Source organism: Misgurnus anguillicaudatus, chromosome 17 (assembly GCF_027580225.2).
Source record: "Misgurnus anguillicaudatus chromosome 17, ASM2758022v2, whole genome shotgun sequence".
Lineage (NCBI taxonomy): Eukaryota > Metazoa > Chordata > Actinopteri > Cypriniformes > Cobitidae > Misgurnus > Misgurnus anguillicaudatus.
This window is the reverse complement of record NC_073353.2, coordinates 13,401,749-13,419,747: the sequence shown is the minus strand read 5'-3', so window position 1 is coordinate 13,419,747 and position 17,999 is coordinate 13,401,749. Positions and strand designations below refer to the sequence as shown.

Sequence of the window (17,999 nt, the reverse complement as noted above, 5' to 3'; positions counted from 1 at the left end):
ATGGCTGGGGTCATTTGCATATAGACACAGTGGCTTTTCTAACATAATAGGGATGGTATGAGAAGGTACAAAGAAGGGAACATAGTGAAAATCACAGTAAATATTTTATTAAAATATCCTTTTCACTTGAAATCAATGATAAGTTCAAAGTTCTGTATGAAGTTTCACAAAGTAACAGATTTGACTCGAAATCACCACAAAGTTTAAAGCGAAAATAACTTTTCCCAATGCTTTTTCTCTCTCCCGTGTCCTCAAATCTTCCATGGGTGAAGTGTCCTGCTCCAGACATCCAAGATCTTTAAATAAATCATTAAATTGCCGTAATAAAGTTTTACACTGAGAGAGGTATCCACTCAAAAAGACACGGCTAGCTTTGACACTGATAAAAAAATAGATCACATTAATTAAAACGGCACGGGATGTAAACACACGACAAATGTACATGGAGATCTAAGCTTGATTTTAAATAACAGACAGACAGACAACTGACAAACCAAAGTGCAAGGCAAAGTCTGTAAATTTGAGGCACATTTGACTGAAAAAGAAACTTTTCGAGCAGCTCCCTATTTGAGGTGCTTAAAAAAAGAAAAAAAATCAAAAATGTTCCCCGCAGACATATCTTTAATCGTGGGTGGGAAATCCACTCCATAAAATGGCTGCTGGATGTTTAAAGTCCTTCAGTATCCCGACATCCCTGAGATGAACACAATTCATCAGTTGTGTCTGGGTCTGCCTTTTTTTATTCGTGCAGCCTTGGGTTTAGGGATATACTGATTGTTGGCTTGATGCTCCAGCTCTCTGCTGAAGTACTGGATTGTTTTGTTTAAGCCTTCTTCAAGTGGCACCTGCAAACACACAAATTGCATCTCATTCAATAGAGAGTTTAGTAACTGAATCCTGATTGGATGTGCCACATTGTGGTCTGCTGTAAAATGCTTTTTTTTAGATTTGAATTACAGTTCTGAACTGCTCAAATAGGCATTACAATCAATATGTGTCACCCTGCCTGTCAAAACACAACTAAAGTCATTTTATGTGATTTGCTATTTTCTACATAAAATCATTCTGCATGATGTAAAGAACATTCTGTGAAATATAACCTTGATATCTTTCATTTTGACGGGGTTAGGTCATGTCAAAGATTGAAAGTAATGTGAAATCATTCAAACTTTAATGCTTTTATCTTAGAATTGGATCGTGAGACTTTATTCTACGCTTATTTTTCCTGAAACCTATAAAGAAATTGAAAATTTTCTACCAATGGACTGAAGAGACTTTAGAAGTCTATAGATATTTATACGTTATGTAATTTTTAACAATCAAAATGTTAAAAACATAAATTTAAAGCACACTGTATTTTTCGTAATTTCATTGAAAAAATACTATGGTAAAAACTTAATAATAGGTCAAATATAATAAACCTTGACATATACAGTTAAAAACTGTAATAGATTTCACAAAACATTTAAGTTTACCGTAAAAAGTAAGCTGTACAGTTTTTGAACGTAAAAGGCGTGAATCACCTCATGGTTATGGTGAAAATCTGATAATATCCAAGATAATATTACCCAATACATATCCTCTCTGAATAGACTAGTATGATATATATACAGTGGAAAATAAGTATTTGAACACCCTGCTATTTTGCAAGTTCTCCCAACTTAGAAATCATGGAGGAGTGTGAAATTGTCATTGTAGGTGCATGTCCACTGTGAGAGACATAATCTTAAAAAACAATCCAGAAATCACAATTAATGATTTTTATCTATTTATTTGTATGATACAGCTGCAAATAATATTTGAACACCTGTCTATCAGCCAGAATTCTGACTCTCAAAGACCTGTTAGTCTGCATTTAAAATGTCCACCTCCACTCCATTTATTATCCTAAATTAGATGCACCTATTTGAGGTCATTAGCTGCATAAAGACACCTGTCCACCCCATACAATCAGTAAGACTCCAACTACTAACATGGCCAAGACCAAAGAGCTGTTCAAAGACACTAGAGACAAAATTGTACACATCTGCAAGGCTGGAAAGGGCTACAGGGAAATTGCCAAGCAGCTTGGTGAAAAAAGGTCCACTGTTGGAACAATCATTAGAAAAGGGAAGAAGCTAAACATGACTGTCAATCTCCCTCGAACTGGGGCTCCATGCAAGATCTCACCTCCTGGGGTCTCAATGATCATAAGAAAGGTGAGAAATCAGCCCAGAACTACACGGGAGGTGCTGGTCAATGACCTGAAAAGAGCTAAGACCACCGTTTCCAAGGTTACTGTTGGTAATACACTAAGACGTCATGGTTTGAAATCATGCATGGCACGGAAGGTTCCCCTGCTTAAACCAGCACATGTCCAGGCCCGTCTTAAATTTGACCAATGACCATTTGGATGATCCAGAGGAGTCATGGGAGAAAGTGATGTGGTCAGATGAGACCAAAATAGAACTTTTTGGTCATAATTCCACAAAACGTGTTTGGAGGAAGAAGAATGATGAATACCATCTCAAGAACACATCCCTACTGTGAAGCATGGGGGTGGTAGCATCATGCTTTGGGGGTGTTTTTCTGCACATGGAGGGCTACTGCACTGTATTGAGGAGAGGATGACCGGGGCCATGTATTGCAAGATTTTGGGGAACAACCTCCTTCCCTCAGTTAGAGCATTGAAGATGGGTCGAGGCTGGGTCTTCCAACATGACAATGACCCGAAGCACACAGCCAGGATAACCAAGGAGTGGCTCTGTAAGAAGCATATCAAGGTTCTGGCGTGGCCTAGCCAGTCTCCAGACCTAAACCCAATAGAGAATCTTTGGAGGGAGCTCAAACTCTGTGTTTCTCAGCGACAGGCCAGAAACCTGACTGATCTAGAGAAGATCTGTGTGGAGGAGTGGGCCAAAATCCCTCCTGCAGTGTGTGCAAACCTGGTGAAAAACTACAGGAAACGTTTGACCTCTGTAATTGCAAACAAAGGCTACTGTACCAAATATTAACATTGACTTTCTCAGGTGTTCAAATACTTATTTGCAGCTGTATCACACAAATAAATAGTTTTAAAAAAAATCATACATTGTGACCTCTGGATTGTTTTCAGATTATGTCTCTCACGGTGGACATGCACCTACAATTGACGGTTTCAGAGCCCTCCATTATTTCTGGGTGGGAGAACTTGCAGGATGGCAGGGTGTTCAAATGCTTATTTTCCTCACTGTACATACATGTTCATATAAGGCACGAGTCAAGTTTGAAGTTTGAAGAGGTGGTCATCATTCACTCCCATAGCAACCAGTATACCCAAAACAACACTTTTGAATAAATCTGTGTTTTTGTTCTGAAGACATTGGGTGGTCAAATGACATGAGGTTGAGACATCTTCAGTGAGATTCGACAATAAGACTAGAACTTACCACAGGCTCCCAACCCAGAAGCATTTTGGCTTTACGGATGTCTGGCCGTCGTCTCTGTGGATCATCCTGAGCTTCCGGAAGGAACTGAATATGGCTGCGGCTCACTAGGGAGAGAGTCGACATGGCATTTAATTACAGATACAGAGTCCATGTGCAATTTTGCAGGAAATTCACCAACTTACCTACTAGACTTTTAATAAGCTGAGCAAACTCCAATATAGTGTGTTCCTCTGGATTTCCCTAAGGAAGAAGGTTCGGAGGAAGAGAGATCAATAAGTATATATAGAGAGATCAAATATCGCCTTCCGAGTTAGTTTCGGCTATGATTTAAGGCCAAGCAATTGACCCTCGGGAAAATGTCTGTCTGGCGGGTTAGTGCTATCGGACGTCTTATAAAAGGAAGAAAGATTGTTAAAATAGCTCTGAAATGTGGAAAGATGTGACAGTCAACAGAATATGAACATTTGGGGATTTATAAACACTTGTGATATTTTTAAATGTTGGTATATATATACAGATGTCAGATGGACGTTATTGGCCACGGTGGTGTTGTTTGGCACGGAATGGCGAGTTAAAAATATTTAAACTTTTGACACTTGGTAAGTTTTAAACTATGGACCAATCAGATGAGGAGTCTGGGAGTACAGTATGCGTAATGAGTAACCCGAATGTGTACACGAGCATCAAAAGGACTTAATCCATCTGTTATCAAGCCTTCTGTTTAATTCCATTATGCTCGATTAAGCCTGACCGTAAGAACACGCATGAAAAGGGCTTATTAAGTTTAGGCAAATTGATAAACTCACCAGGTTGACCGGACTACTGACATTACTGTTCATCAGAGACACCAGCCCATTCACCAGATCACTATAAAAAAACAAACACAAAAAAATCACACTGAATGAGAAAATGTACACATAACCACTTCATTATATTGAGGAATGTGTTTGTCTGGTCAATTGAAATTCAGTCCATTTGGGTACTGACCCAGTTACTGTGGGTTCACACCAGATGCGAGTAGTTTACATACAAAGTCAATGCAAAGACACGATCAGACGCGTCCTCGCGTGGGGCGATGCGAATGGCGTAAAACGCGCTATTCGCCTCAAATGCGTCTTCGCCAAGTTTAAAATATTCAACTCGAGAGAAAAATTTTGCATGACAAGAAGTTAAATCCCGCGAGTAATCTAGAGTGAGTAACGCGATGCCCCACGTTTGGTGGGTATATAGCATTACAGGGTTGTGGCTAGAAGGGATACAGCTGTAGACAAAATCTTGTGAAATCTTGCTGGATGAGCGCTGTTTTCTAATCCTACCCCCAAACCTAACCCTAAACCCAACATCTCGTAAGATTTAGCCGTAGCTGTATCCCCTCTAGTCAGAACTCAGTTACAGCTAGAAACCATTTTATTTTTGACAGTATAACTTGTTTAAAAACATTAATGACATCTTTAATAAAGAGTTCACATCAACACAACAGCAAGGGCAACATAACCAAATAAATGAGAGCTGTTATTTTTATGAACAGTCCTTAAATGAACACAAGGCAGAGTGTGATTAATGACGATTGGAAAGACACATCAGGATTTATTGGAAAACGACTGAGGACATTTAGCCGTTATTAATGTCAATAAGTGCACTAAGCTCTATGAGAGCCCTAGAAACCTTTAAAAAAAAAAATCACACAATATCTCTCAGGTTCAAAGGTGTCTACTGCCTGAACTTTCTCTAACAACTTACTAAAGCCCTTTTCACACTCAGATACATGGAAAATGTGTCCCTGGACTTGTCAGGGATCGTTTGATGCCGGTCCATTCTAATTGCCGGAAAGACACGTGACGTATTTAAGTCCTGCACTTGTTAGTTTTTTCATCAACGTCTAAAGTTTGCTTTTTTTTTATTTCTCTCGAGAAATGACATGCGTGCATTTAGGTTATGATAAGATCATATGCTGAGAATGATCTCAGCTTTAGCGGGATAGTGAGGAGGGCCCTGATTGTGTCTTTATTCCAGATTGCAGAAATTTTTCATCATAAAATGTTAATCTGCATTTAAAACCCTCGTGTCAAAGAGATAATTTCTTGTTGCAATGAAATGCACGTCCTCACTACAATTCCCCTTGCAACTTGGTTTTTGCCTGTTGTTCACACAGGCTGTGTTTTGTGAATTTTGTTTGGATGTGCTGGCAATTTTATGGGACTTTTCCGGGATGAGAGTGCTTTGTGAATGATTTCTGGTTGGTTATGGTTTAATAATCCTTAAGGGACAAGTTCGGTATTTTACACTTGGAGTCCTGTTTTCGGATTGTTTGTGATGAAATAGAACGGTTTTGACTGAAATTTCGACATATGCGGCTGCCCCGAGAATTTTAGGGTGTTTGTGTTTCACCTCCCACCTCTAAAATGGGTTTGGTGGTGCACTGGAACAATCCTTCCTGGGATGCATTTGACTTTCGTTTGCAAATACGTGGAACTCGCCGAGTGGTCAGGGGTGTTCACTGGTATGCTCACACAAAAACACGCATTCCAACAGGTTTTATCGTAGTTTTTGCCAACTCCATTGACTTGTATTAGATGTGCTGTGAGGTACGGTATTACTCCGTGCCGGGAACTTTGTTTCTATTCTTGCAAATGGCAATGGCAATTATCGCCACCACCTGGGCTGGAGTGTCTATTATTCAAGCTCTAAGCGGAAGAATGTACGGGTGTGAGGCGTTTGGGAAAATAGGTCCACAAGTTAACAACGAATGCTAAAACCAGGCCCGGTACTAGGCTTGCTGGACTGGGGGGGCAGTCAGGATTTTTGGGTGGGCAGCCATTTCTCGACTAAAATGATTCATACACTAAAATTATGGATGTTTCAATCCAATATTATTTTGCATATGTCTTATAATAAAAGGCCATTATGTCATTTTGCACGTTCACATTTTAAAAGTAGATGCAATTAGATTAATGATTTATAATGTTATAATGATTACACTAGTTTGACACATTTAGTCACAGTTAATGAAATCAGGCAAGCAGGTGATATGAATACAAAGCTGTACATATAGCTATATTTTATTAATGTTTACACTGCATTTAATTTATTATTTCACTTATAAATAAATTAAAGCCATTCTTATACCTACCCTACCCAACATATGCATTGATTAGGAACTTTATTTCCACTTCTCAAACATTTTCTTCATTTAAAATAATGTATTTTCAATGTGATTACCGTAAAACTTCAAATAATAGCCGAGTCCCAAATAGACGCCTGTCTCTTTTAGACGCCTGGTGTGACGACAGGTTTGGGTAAATAAACGCCTGTCTCAAATAAAGGCCTGGTCTGTTTTTTAGTTTCAGGTTGTATTTAATCTTCTAAAACCCGTCAGATAGTCTGTTTAAGACAGTTCTATGGTGCAGATTGAACACGCTAAATTTTTTTTTGCTTACCGGTAGATGTCACGTGACAGACACAGTCGTTCCTTTACTCAACACTATGACAACACAACAAGCTTCGTCGCCAGGATTGAGGTGAGGATGACAGTAGTGAAGTGGCAATCGGGAGAGTCAGGACTTTTCCCGGTGGGCCGGTAGTGTTTTGGGGCCGCTGATAATAGCCGGGCTTTCAGTCTTTTGTCATGCATGCACTCCCGCCACACATCGTATTTCTCACGCGGAAACACTATTTATCATATTTAATATGCAGCAGCGCCTAAAATGTATCTGGCCGCACTGCTCTCTCTCTCTATCAAGCCCGTCTTCCCTAGTGTTCTAGTCCAGCGAGCCAATACAAAAAAAAGAAAGAGGCTACACAATAGCCAATCAGAAAATAGCACTGTTGTATCTGGGTAAGATTTCACGCAACAACCAATAAAAAAAACATATCATTGTTTGCTTTATTTATACTGCCAATAATTTAAGTTGTTATTACACGAACTAATTTGTTAAACACATTCAAATTAAAAATAAAACGTAATATGTGGTAACCTCCTGCTGTCATGCTGGAACAATTAAATTAAAAGCCTGTCTCTTATAGACGCCTGTCTCTTTTAGACGCCTGGTGTGATGATAGGTTTGGGAAAATAAAAGCCCGGGCTATTATTTGAAGTTTTACGGTATGTGATAAGCTGTATTGTCATTAATTCCTGACCCTATCATACATGCTGCTGCAGCAACCTCAAATATCACAACAAAGCACAACGATTTGATAATCTATTTTGAAACATAATGAAAGCAGTTTGACATGCATGACAAATTCGTCAAAGGTTATCCTGTAACAGCACCAGACAAAAGCACAAGCCCTTAAATACTGTACGTGTGATTTGCGACGAGACCAAAGATAAATCACACTGCTTTGTTCATAACACAGCACAACGCAACATTATAAAATACAACGTTTTACCTTACGATGACCTTGCGGAATGAAAGCTGCCCCTGAACTTAAAAGTGTGTAGATTTTTGCGTGGGAAGTTTTCCTCAAACGCGAGCTGAATGAGCTGATGAATGACGGTGACAAAACCGCTAAAATTTGAATTTAAAACTGCACGCGATGCTCAGCTGTTACAATACTGTATATTTACTGTATAACCATCTTATATCATTTATATCTACTATATAGTATGCCACAACCAAACTGCATATTCTAATTTTAATAAACAGAACTACGTCTAAAACAAACACATTAAATGCCGCTGGAGACTTGCCATTGGCTGTTGTATTTGAATGAATAAATAATGAGGTGAGTCAAAGAAAGGATAAGGGGCTATTTTGAGCATGTTTTACTATAAAAAAAGTTTTAATTTAATATGTGTTTGGTTATTACGTTTATGTAATACTAAATTGCATTGTTTCTGATATATATCTTAAAGATGCATTTTTTTTTTTAGTTACCGTCATAGAGAACAGTAGTACTTTACCTGTGACTTAAATACTGCTGAAAATACCTCTGTAGCCTGAACAAGCTAATCAGACGATAGTGGGCGGGAGCTGTAAACGCTAGGGCTTGCCTAGAGAAGACGTTTTTTGTTTAAAGAGACTCCGTTATTTTAAGGTTGGCTGGACATTTTTGGGGGGCAGAAGGAAAATCTGGGGGGGGGGCAATAAACCCCCCCCCAGCCCCCCGTAGACCCGGCCCTGGCTAAAACACTTGTTGGAAAGCGTCTTTTGCAGCGATCTCTGCGCGAGCACACCAGTGAACACCCCTGACCACTTTGCAAACGAAAGTTCAATGCATTCCAGGAAGGATTGTTCCAGTGCACCATTAAACCCATTGTAGAGGTGTGAGGTGAAACACAAACACACTAAAATTCTCAGGGCAGCCGCGTATGTCGAAATTTCAGTCAAAACCGTTCTATTTCATCATAAACAATCTGAAAACAGGACTTTAAGTGTAAAATACCGAACTTGTCCTTTAACCCCATTTACGTTATTAAGCTGATAAATTTGACTATTGCATACATCAATGAATAATATTTAGCATTGTTTTTTTTTATTCAATTTTGGTGTGACACTTTTAAAAAAAGTGTTTGTTTGGTTTCAGTTTTTGGCCAAGTGCATCCATAAATTCCCAGATTTGGCCCAGAATTTTTATTTCAGCCCATCACAATGACAGGCTTGTTGAACAAAATCCTTCATTTGTCACGAATGAACATGCCCAGTGTGAATAGCACCATATGGATTTATTGCTTCGATTGTAACGTGTCATTATGTCATGTGTGTTAACTAGGGCAAAAATGACACAGAAAACCAACAATTTAATGCTAGCCTTGATTTAGAATCACAAAACTAAATCATACCTGACCAATACCCATGTTTATTACCTGTTCTATAGTATATTATTAAATAAGCTATTTATGCTTTATTCGAATGTAAGTTTATAGAAAACTGTCTGCAGAAATTATGCAAAAACATGGTGTTTTGTTGCTAGAGGATATCTACTAATAACTTAGTTATTTGCTACTGTAATGTAGGACTGATCAATATTTACAAAGATCACAGTCTGTCAATAATGCTGTACAAGACGCTACTGACTGTTGTCGCTAAAATCTTAGTCACTCAGTTTTAGAGCTGTCACTGCTAGATTACTAAAGGCAAACTTCAGACATTTCTGGTCTGATGATTTCAGGTCTGAAATGGCTTTACTGTGGAAATAAATCAAGTTGAAGTTCACAAGAATAAGGACGAGACACTAGGCGAATGTAAAAATAAAAGATCAATAAACAAACAATAAGGTGCAGTGTGTTCACAAAATGCGTCAAAAGAGGTGATGGCAAACTATTTGGACTCTAGCAAATAAAAGTGTGTGAAGTATGTGAATTAAAGGAAAAGGAGGAGTTGCATTAGTCATAGTCGAGGCCAGAAAAACAAACCCAAGACATTCAAACCATTCGCTGTACACACTGTGAATTAAAGTGATACACAATGATTCATATTCATGCAAGTAGTCTGGCAAAGAGGCCATTCAAGCCCATTTCTAATGCCGGTGTACTGTGCCTTTAAGCCGTGTCTAAAACATTAGTGCCAGCAGTTTCCTTTAAGCTGTGAATACAGATGAAGAGATGGATGTCTATCGACCCATTTACGTCTAGTAATGCTGTGAGATAAATTATATTGGTCTATCTTCACTGAGTGTGTACAGCTTTTTGAGATAACGCCCCTATCTTCATCTTGGGGATAAGGAAGAGGGCTGCAAAAGTTATCTCCTTGAACGGTGTGGGCACTGACCCTGGGGAATATATGGGAAGCGACATTTCCGACTGGTTCACATCTTTCTTTGGTTTTACTTCTTTGAAATAAGAAAATATTTCTGCTGACAACACCAGTATATAGCAACACTTCAGACATTCTGCTAAACCCTGTAAAGCAAAATGTGTTTGTGACAGAGGGAAACACATTTGTGTTTATTCTTTCAGCAAATGCTCTTATTTAAAGTATCATACAAATTAAGAACATAACAAGTAATCATCTTATATAGCAATAACACAAAACAGTGGTGAGACAATATTACACTGGTGGTGTATCTTTTACTGTTACTATTGTTATTCTACTTTGTGATGGAGGGCATTGAAAATATTTGCCTTCAGCAACAAAGAACACTCCTATACTCTTATTTGTAGCACTTGACAGAAAACATGAAAATGACCAGGAACATTTCTATGATGAAGAAAACGGATCAGGGTTCATCTCTTAAAAATAAAAATAATTTATACAAAAGATGAAAGAAACTCGTAAGCATGTACAAGAACTCAAACAGCATTTTAAGATCAGCCGACTTCCTTAAAATCTTTTCAAAATTTTTAGATGTGAAAATTGCTAAATGTAACAGTCCTCCACCATTACAAAGATTATTTTTTTCAGTGTATGTATAAGATATGCAGGCTTTTGTCATTTTTAATTATTTCTTGCAAAGCCACAACGTCTTGACACTATCAATAGGAGAGAGCAGGGGAAAAAGTATAATTTTTCAGAAAAACTTGATTCAAAAATAAAAGAATGTTCTAGGCAGAGATATACACTTGCTCATTCAATATGTGAGGTCTCCGTTTAGGTTTTAAAACATTTTTAAAGGTGGAGTGCACAATGTTTGAAAGCCAATGCTGATATTCGAAATCACCTAAACAAACAAGCGCCTACCCCAATAGAATCTGGACTTTCTTTTGATAGACCCGCCCCACACATACGCAACCCCGGCAAGTTTGTTTTGTTAGTCTGTCCGACTACGATTTCCAAAGCATTTTTCAAACATTGTGAACAACTTACGCAATTGTCACATCCATAACCCTGTTTTTTTTTTCTCATAAATGCACACACGAAAATAAAATAAATATGTTGTGTTCTTTGAAGAGTCGTCCCTTCACAATTTGTAGATTATTATTACTTCTGGTTTGTGCTTTTTTATTTAAAGAATTCATGCAAAGTATGTTGTTTCCCATAAACATGTTAGTCACACCCATAACACATGTATATTTTCCTCATCTGAAACATGTGTATAGATATACGATATATTTCTGATGTCTGGACTCTATCATTATTGGCTCAATATAAAAAAATCTGTCATCATTTACTCCCCCCTCATGTCTTTGTAAACCTTTATTGATTTTCTTAACTCTTTCACCGCCATTGACGAGATATCTCGTCAATTAAGAGAAAACGCTTCCCCGCCAATGACGAGATTTTCCGTCTTTCCGCAATACCGCTATTATCCACCCTTCCGCAACTTTTTAAACCCGGAAGTATTGGCCTATGGCAAGCTGCTGCATGTCCGTGTATGTTTTAAAGGTCGCTTTGAATGGGATCTCTATGAAAAGTCCGTCACAAAAATGGAATTATCTCTGCTTTTTGCTCAAAATGTGGTGTTTTTGCAGAAACCTATACTAATATTCAAAAGCTGATTACAAAAGAACTACTGAAGGTAGGATGAAAAGTTTTTTTTTTTTTTGAAAGCAGAGGGTTTTCTGGAAGGCATTAAACTTTGGTGAAAATCATGAAAAACGCTGGCGCTGGCTTGCAACTTAAAAAAAAAACGCTGGCGGTGAAAGAGTTAAGGACGTCAATCTTGAAATGTTTGGGTGTCTTCAATCATCATCATCGAGGGGACAATAAATTCCCAAGTTTGACAAAAATGTCTGGGTGGCTGTCTGCCAGTTGAAGCTCAGTAGAAGTTGGTTTATCCAGCAGCACCACAGACTGGCTTAAGAAAAACAAAATGTGCCATATGGAGTGGCCTTGTCAAAGCCCAGACCTTAACCTCATAGAGATGCTGTGAAATGACCTCAAGAGAGCGGTTCACAACAGAAATCCTACAAAATGGGTCTGATTTGAAGTAGTTTTGTGGGCAAATGGGCAAAAATTCCTTCTGAACGCTGTGCAGGTCTGAATCATAACTACACTAAAAGCGCTTGCTTGAAGTAATTGCTGCCAAAGAAGGTTAACAAGCCAAAATTCAAGGGTTCACTTACATTTTCCTTATTGGGTGTTTCTAGAATTATTTGTGTGTTGTCAGCTTATGCACATTGCGTTTGTCTATTGTTGACCTCGATGAGGAGTAAGTCACATTTTATGGCAAATCACTGTAAAAAAACAGTTTATTCCTAGGGGTTCACATACTTCTTCTTGCCACTGAAGATATACATATACAGTGTCCTCAATAAGTATTGGAACAGAGGGACATTTTGTGTTATTTTCGTTGCTTACCAAAATGTATTCACATCCAAACTGGATGAAGGGTTTAGGAATAACAGACGTTTAATAAGTAGCTCCCCCTTTTTAAAGAGGACAAAAGTAACAGTTGACTTAAAAGCTAATTAACGGACCAGTATTGTCTATTTGTGAAATAATTTCCTCGTAAATGAAGGAAATGAAAGATTGTAGATTAAGACTATAGATAAAATAAACACAAACAAATTCTAATCTAAATGTATTACTTGATATAAATCAGATGAAGTACAGTCCATTCAGTCCAAGTGAATCTGTCTTTTGTGAACTGTGTCTTTTCTGCTGCCTGTCAATAACATCTGAAGCATGCAGCCATGCACGTATACAGCATACAAGAACATCCCCCCTACCCATTATCGACATTTTACATTCTTGTGTGCCTTTTATGCCATTGTAATAACAGAAATTATAGAGGAGACAAGATACAATAGGGAGAAGGGGATGGGGAAATTACACAAACCCTACCTAAAGTCACGTTGCATGTATACTGTAAATGTCACTCAGTTCACTCTCAGCATGTACACTACCCAACAAGCCACGTCATAAAATTACATCTTTTAAGAATTAAAAAATATATATTTTCTAAAGTATTCTTTTCAATGTCAGCAATGACAAAATCTTCTGGCCTTCACAAGAGGCTCAGGGACAATGTACTTGCACAACAACTTTCACATTTTACTTAGTACATCTCTGTCGTTTCTGGTAAAAGGGTTCAGCGCATCTACCCAAATGTATTAATCATGGCAGATTATTTCTACCTTTGGGGGGGTCACTTGATTAAAATAATAAATCACCTTGTGTATTAAAAGGTGCATTGTGTAACTTTTAGAAGGATCTCTTGAACCGGTTTGTAGGGCCCTATAATTTCCGCGATCACGGAATCGCGGACAAAATCGCGGACGTGGCAGATTAACACGGAATCTAGTGTTAACGCGGAATTTCGCGGAATTTTGCATATTTTGAATAAAATTCTGTTTTTGTGTGGGAGAAGAACGTATTTCTGGGGGAAATGCAGACTGGCGTAAGTAAATCTGGGTGACACGCCCCCTCCCGTCGTTTCAGACCCCCTCCAAAACACTGAAACCATGCGAAGCGGCTCTCCACGACTCTGCGCTCATGCTTTCCAAAGTCAGATCACTATCCTGTGTATGTTTGTAAAGTTATATGCATTTCAAGCGATTGTGTTTAAAATATGGATCGCATTCCGCTGGGCCGATGTGTTTAAGGCACTTCTGAAGGCACCACTGCTTTGACACGTGTAGCCTTCTGCAACAACACTAAACAATGCATTGAATTGAGTAGTGTGTGTGTGCATGTGTGTGTGTGTGCGCGTGTGCGTGTAAATGCATGTTTTACAGTCATTAAGTAATCGTGTTATCCCCTTTTTCCCAAAATCATTTACATTTTAATCATTAACATTAAAGGCACAATCTTTTTATGACTAAAATAACAGTAAAGGGTACAAAAAATAATTGCCAAAAATTAAAACGGATAAAACGGAATTTGCAAAAATTAAAACGGACAAAACGGAATTTGGGAAAAAATAAAACGGATTTTATAGGGCCCTAGTTTTGTTTTTATTATCTTAAAATGAGCCGTTTTTGTCTACATACATCGCAGGTCATCTTACATGGAAGTCGCCGTCATGTTTCTACAGTAGACCTAAATGGACAAACTTTTCAACAGAGCGCGTTTTGTCCCCGAGTTGTCTCAGAAAATTACATGTTTGTCCTGTCGCAGCTACCATATGCGTTTTGTAATTGAGGGGTGAGCTGTTAGTTGCAATTTGCAATCTCACCACTAAATGCCACTAAAATGTACACACAACCAGAGGTGGGTAGTAATGAATTACATTTACTTCGTTACATTTACTTGAGTACATTTTTTGGGTAACTAGTACTTTTAGAGTAAATTTAAGGATGGGTACTTTTTACTCTTACTCGAGTACATTTCTAATGAAAAAACTGTACTTTTACTTCGCTACATTCGGTGGCGTTACTACGCTACTTTCAAATGGTAATAATTAATGAATATATTTTATTTTTTAAGTTTATATGGCTTGTTCGAAAGTCTCGCGAGACGTTAGAGAGGCTGCATGCGTTGCGAGGGGTGGCTACGTATCACCATTTAGCGCGCGTAGATGAAAGGAGATGACTGAAGCGGAGGATGACCTATGCAAGCTATTGGAGGCAGATCACGCGTGGCCTCAAGTTTGGTCTATGTTTACACTACAAAAGGTCAAAAAGAATAGTTTCATAATGCGATGTATGCTTTGTGCACCAAAACGAACTGACATCTCAGCATACAGGAATTCAATCTCCAACCTGAAATAACACGGTGGTAAGTGTCACTTTGTGCAGTGCCTTATTATAATATTATTTCACGCACTGTTTTTGTCATATGCGCTCTTGTGCAAGCAATAAAATTACTCTAACCTTACAAACAACACACGTTCACATCTGCACATTTCCATATCATTTCCTCAAAAAACTAAAATTGAACAGCATAATATTAAGTCTTGCATTAATAATACGGGAAAACCGGGGCAAAAGTAACGCTGGACGAAAGTAACAAAGCGATTTTCTCAGAGGACTGATAACATTTGCATCCCAAACTATGACAGCATCTTTGCAACCCTTGACATAGCTGACAAATATCGCGTTATTTACTCACCATTTTCCGGGTGTAGATCCAGAAAGGTGTTTTCAACCATAAGTAAATTCCAAAAGCGGTCATTGTTTTCTTATAACGCGTTGTGTTTCTCGTTTCATCAATCTTCAGGTTATTTAGTGCTCTAACACATCCTGAAGTTTGACTTCTCAAGAGTTTTTCAAAATAAAAGTAAATCGGGTTTAAATGTGAGGAGATCCTGTCAGGACGAAAGTAACACTTACTTTTGTACCATTTATATTATTCTAATTTTATTTAATTTAATTTTCATAGTGTTCAAACTGTTGAATTTAAGTTTGTACTGTTGGTTACTTTTGAAACATTTGATAAAACTGAAATTTAAAATGAAAATATAATTTCATTATTTTTTACAAAGATAAATTACAAAATATGTTTGCAGTTACATATTAAAGAGGTCATAGTCATGTATATTTAATAAAAACAAGTGTAACACGAAAATCTACATGGTTTTGTTGTGTTAAAAAAAAACAATTCACCACTTATGTTCAAAGTGAAATTATACTAGTCATTTTACATTTGTTCAAAATTCCACCTGGTATTGATAGTTACTGACTGAATCTCTGTCTGAAACATTATCTTTAAAAATTTAAAAAACTAAAAAAAAAAATTCTGAAAAATGGTACTTTTCGCCTGTTCTCCCTTACACATAACCGGACACCTTACTTAAATGTAGAAAATACATACGAATAAAAACTGGATTGTATTTTATTTAATTCCTTCCTAAAGAATCTATATACTTATAAAAATAAAAGAATAAAGTATGTTTTTAAAGAAACATGTTTTATATCAGTGGGGAACCTTCAGGGCCTTCTACGCCTTCAGAGAAGGCCTAAAAAAATTAATAAAAATATTTTTTATAATAATACTAATAAATAATAAAGTATTCAATAAAAATATGTTTTTACATGTTTAAATTTATATTTAATTTAATTTAATACATGTAATATATTTTCTCTCATCTATGTTCTAACGTTAAGCTTACTGTCAGGTTCATATCCAATCAGAATCGTCTGTCTCTATTAAGGCCCGGTAAACTAGCTCATTCATTGGTTAGGACTTCAAGAATCCCAAGGAAGGCCAAGCTATGTGTTTTGGTGTGGAGAGTGACAGGCAAATCGACCAATCACGCTTTGATTTCAAGTGGGCGGGTAAAAAACAAAGCATTGTAAGCCTTCATGAAGTCCTAATCATGCAACAAGCTGGATGCGAGCTGCCGTAAAACACCAAAGAAGAAGAAGTCCTAATCATAGACCGTCTAATGGCCCGAATCTCTGCGGTGAGAGTGGTTGAGGTAAATGGCAGAAAACGTGATTGACGTTGTGGCTAGTTTGATAGGGCTGAGGTAAAAACGAAATTACTTAAGTGGGTACTCGTGAAGAGCACAGCCGAGAGATGCGCGTGCAGCTGCGCTGCGCATATCAGACGTGAACACGAGAAAAATAATGGGTTTAATTATACTTTCACTTCCTGACAGTTTTACTTGAGGATAGTAATGACTGCAGGCGACGCCGAATTACATACAATATAATTACCTAACTAAATCTCAGAGAATGCAAAAACATTCACCGGGGCTCGGGCTAGGGATTTTGCGAGCCCGCAAAATATAACAGTTATAAGCCACAAGGAGGTGCACTGAGAACGCAGGGTGCTATATTTCCCCTTATGAAAAAAGACTAACAAGCTATCCTACAGCTAAATATATATTTACAAAAAACAAAAATTAAATGCAAATTTACAGAGCAGCAGAGTCTGTATTTGTGTTTATCAGTTAGATTAAAGTAATTTTAAACTTTAAAACTGCATTTAAAGGCAAACAATGCCTATTCTGTAATTTAACTTTGCGTGCTCAGAATTTTTACACGTTCACTGTATGATTTAACGAAATACAAATAGCCTAGTATTATATTCTGAATTTTAAAATTTAAGAAAAACAAAATACTCTCAATTTATTTTGGTGTTTTTTCCCCCATGCGCACTGGTCTCAGTTTTCCTGTTTTTAAGAATTACGGCGGTGTATTAAGTAGAACCTATCCATTAAATTTGTGACTTTCATTTATTGCGCCATGCGTAATTGCGCATGGAGAGGCATTTGCACTTCATTGCATATTTTGAAGGCCCAGCTGAAGTACTCACGGTTCGCCACTGTTTTATATATTATAATAAATGTAGAGTTGATTTGCAAAAACAGATAAGTTCCATTTGAAATTCTAAAATAAGCATTTTATCAAGCTCCTTATGTTGATTAATTGAACATTAATGGCAATGAAAATAACCTATTCATATAAAAACATGATAACAAACAGACACACACATTCTTTTTTGCTTACTGTAAGCTTGTTTGAAGGCAGATGCAGCCAAATTTTGTTGTGAACGTGAAAATAAAGACACAGTTAACTGTCAGAAAAAGTGTGTGTTTAAGATTTTTTTTTAATGACAAGTTATGTATGTGGTGATGGAGGACTGAGAACGACTGCTTTACTTTAACCTAGGTTTATAAGTTGTATATAAGCAGAACAATGAGACTTTTAAGGAGAGGTTTGTGAAAGCCCTCCAAGTAGTCTGAAATTCAGGGATTTTACGCTTCTTTTCAATCAGATCGGAAGTAACGAGTAACTAACTACTTGAGTAGTTTTTTCATCTAATACTTTTTTACTCTTACTCAAGTAAATAATTAGATTGTTACTTTTACTTTTACTTGAGT

The 17,999-nt window shown here is 37.4% G+C and overlaps 1 protein-coding gene across 1 annotated transcript in view; it reads right to left on the bottom strand.

Moving 5' to 3' along the window:
- Positions 1-85: 85 nt before the first annotated feature.
- uxs1 (UDP-glucuronate decarboxylase 1) overlaps positions 86-17,999 on the bottom strand; it is a 71,425-nt gene continuing 53,511 nt past the window's right edge. The window contains exons 12-15 of the mRNA XM_073854988.1: positions 4,214-4,274; positions 3,590-3,647; positions 3,408-3,511; positions 86-845 (exon numbers count right to left, since the gene is read on the bottom strand). Coding sequence (XP_073711089.1) covers positions 714-845; positions 3,408-3,511; positions 3,590-3,647; positions 4,214-4,274 — 355 coding nt within the window. The 3' untranslated portion in view covers positions 86-713. The remainder of the gene's footprint in view (positions 846-3,407; positions 3,512-3,589; positions 3,648-4,213; positions 4,275-17,999) is intronic.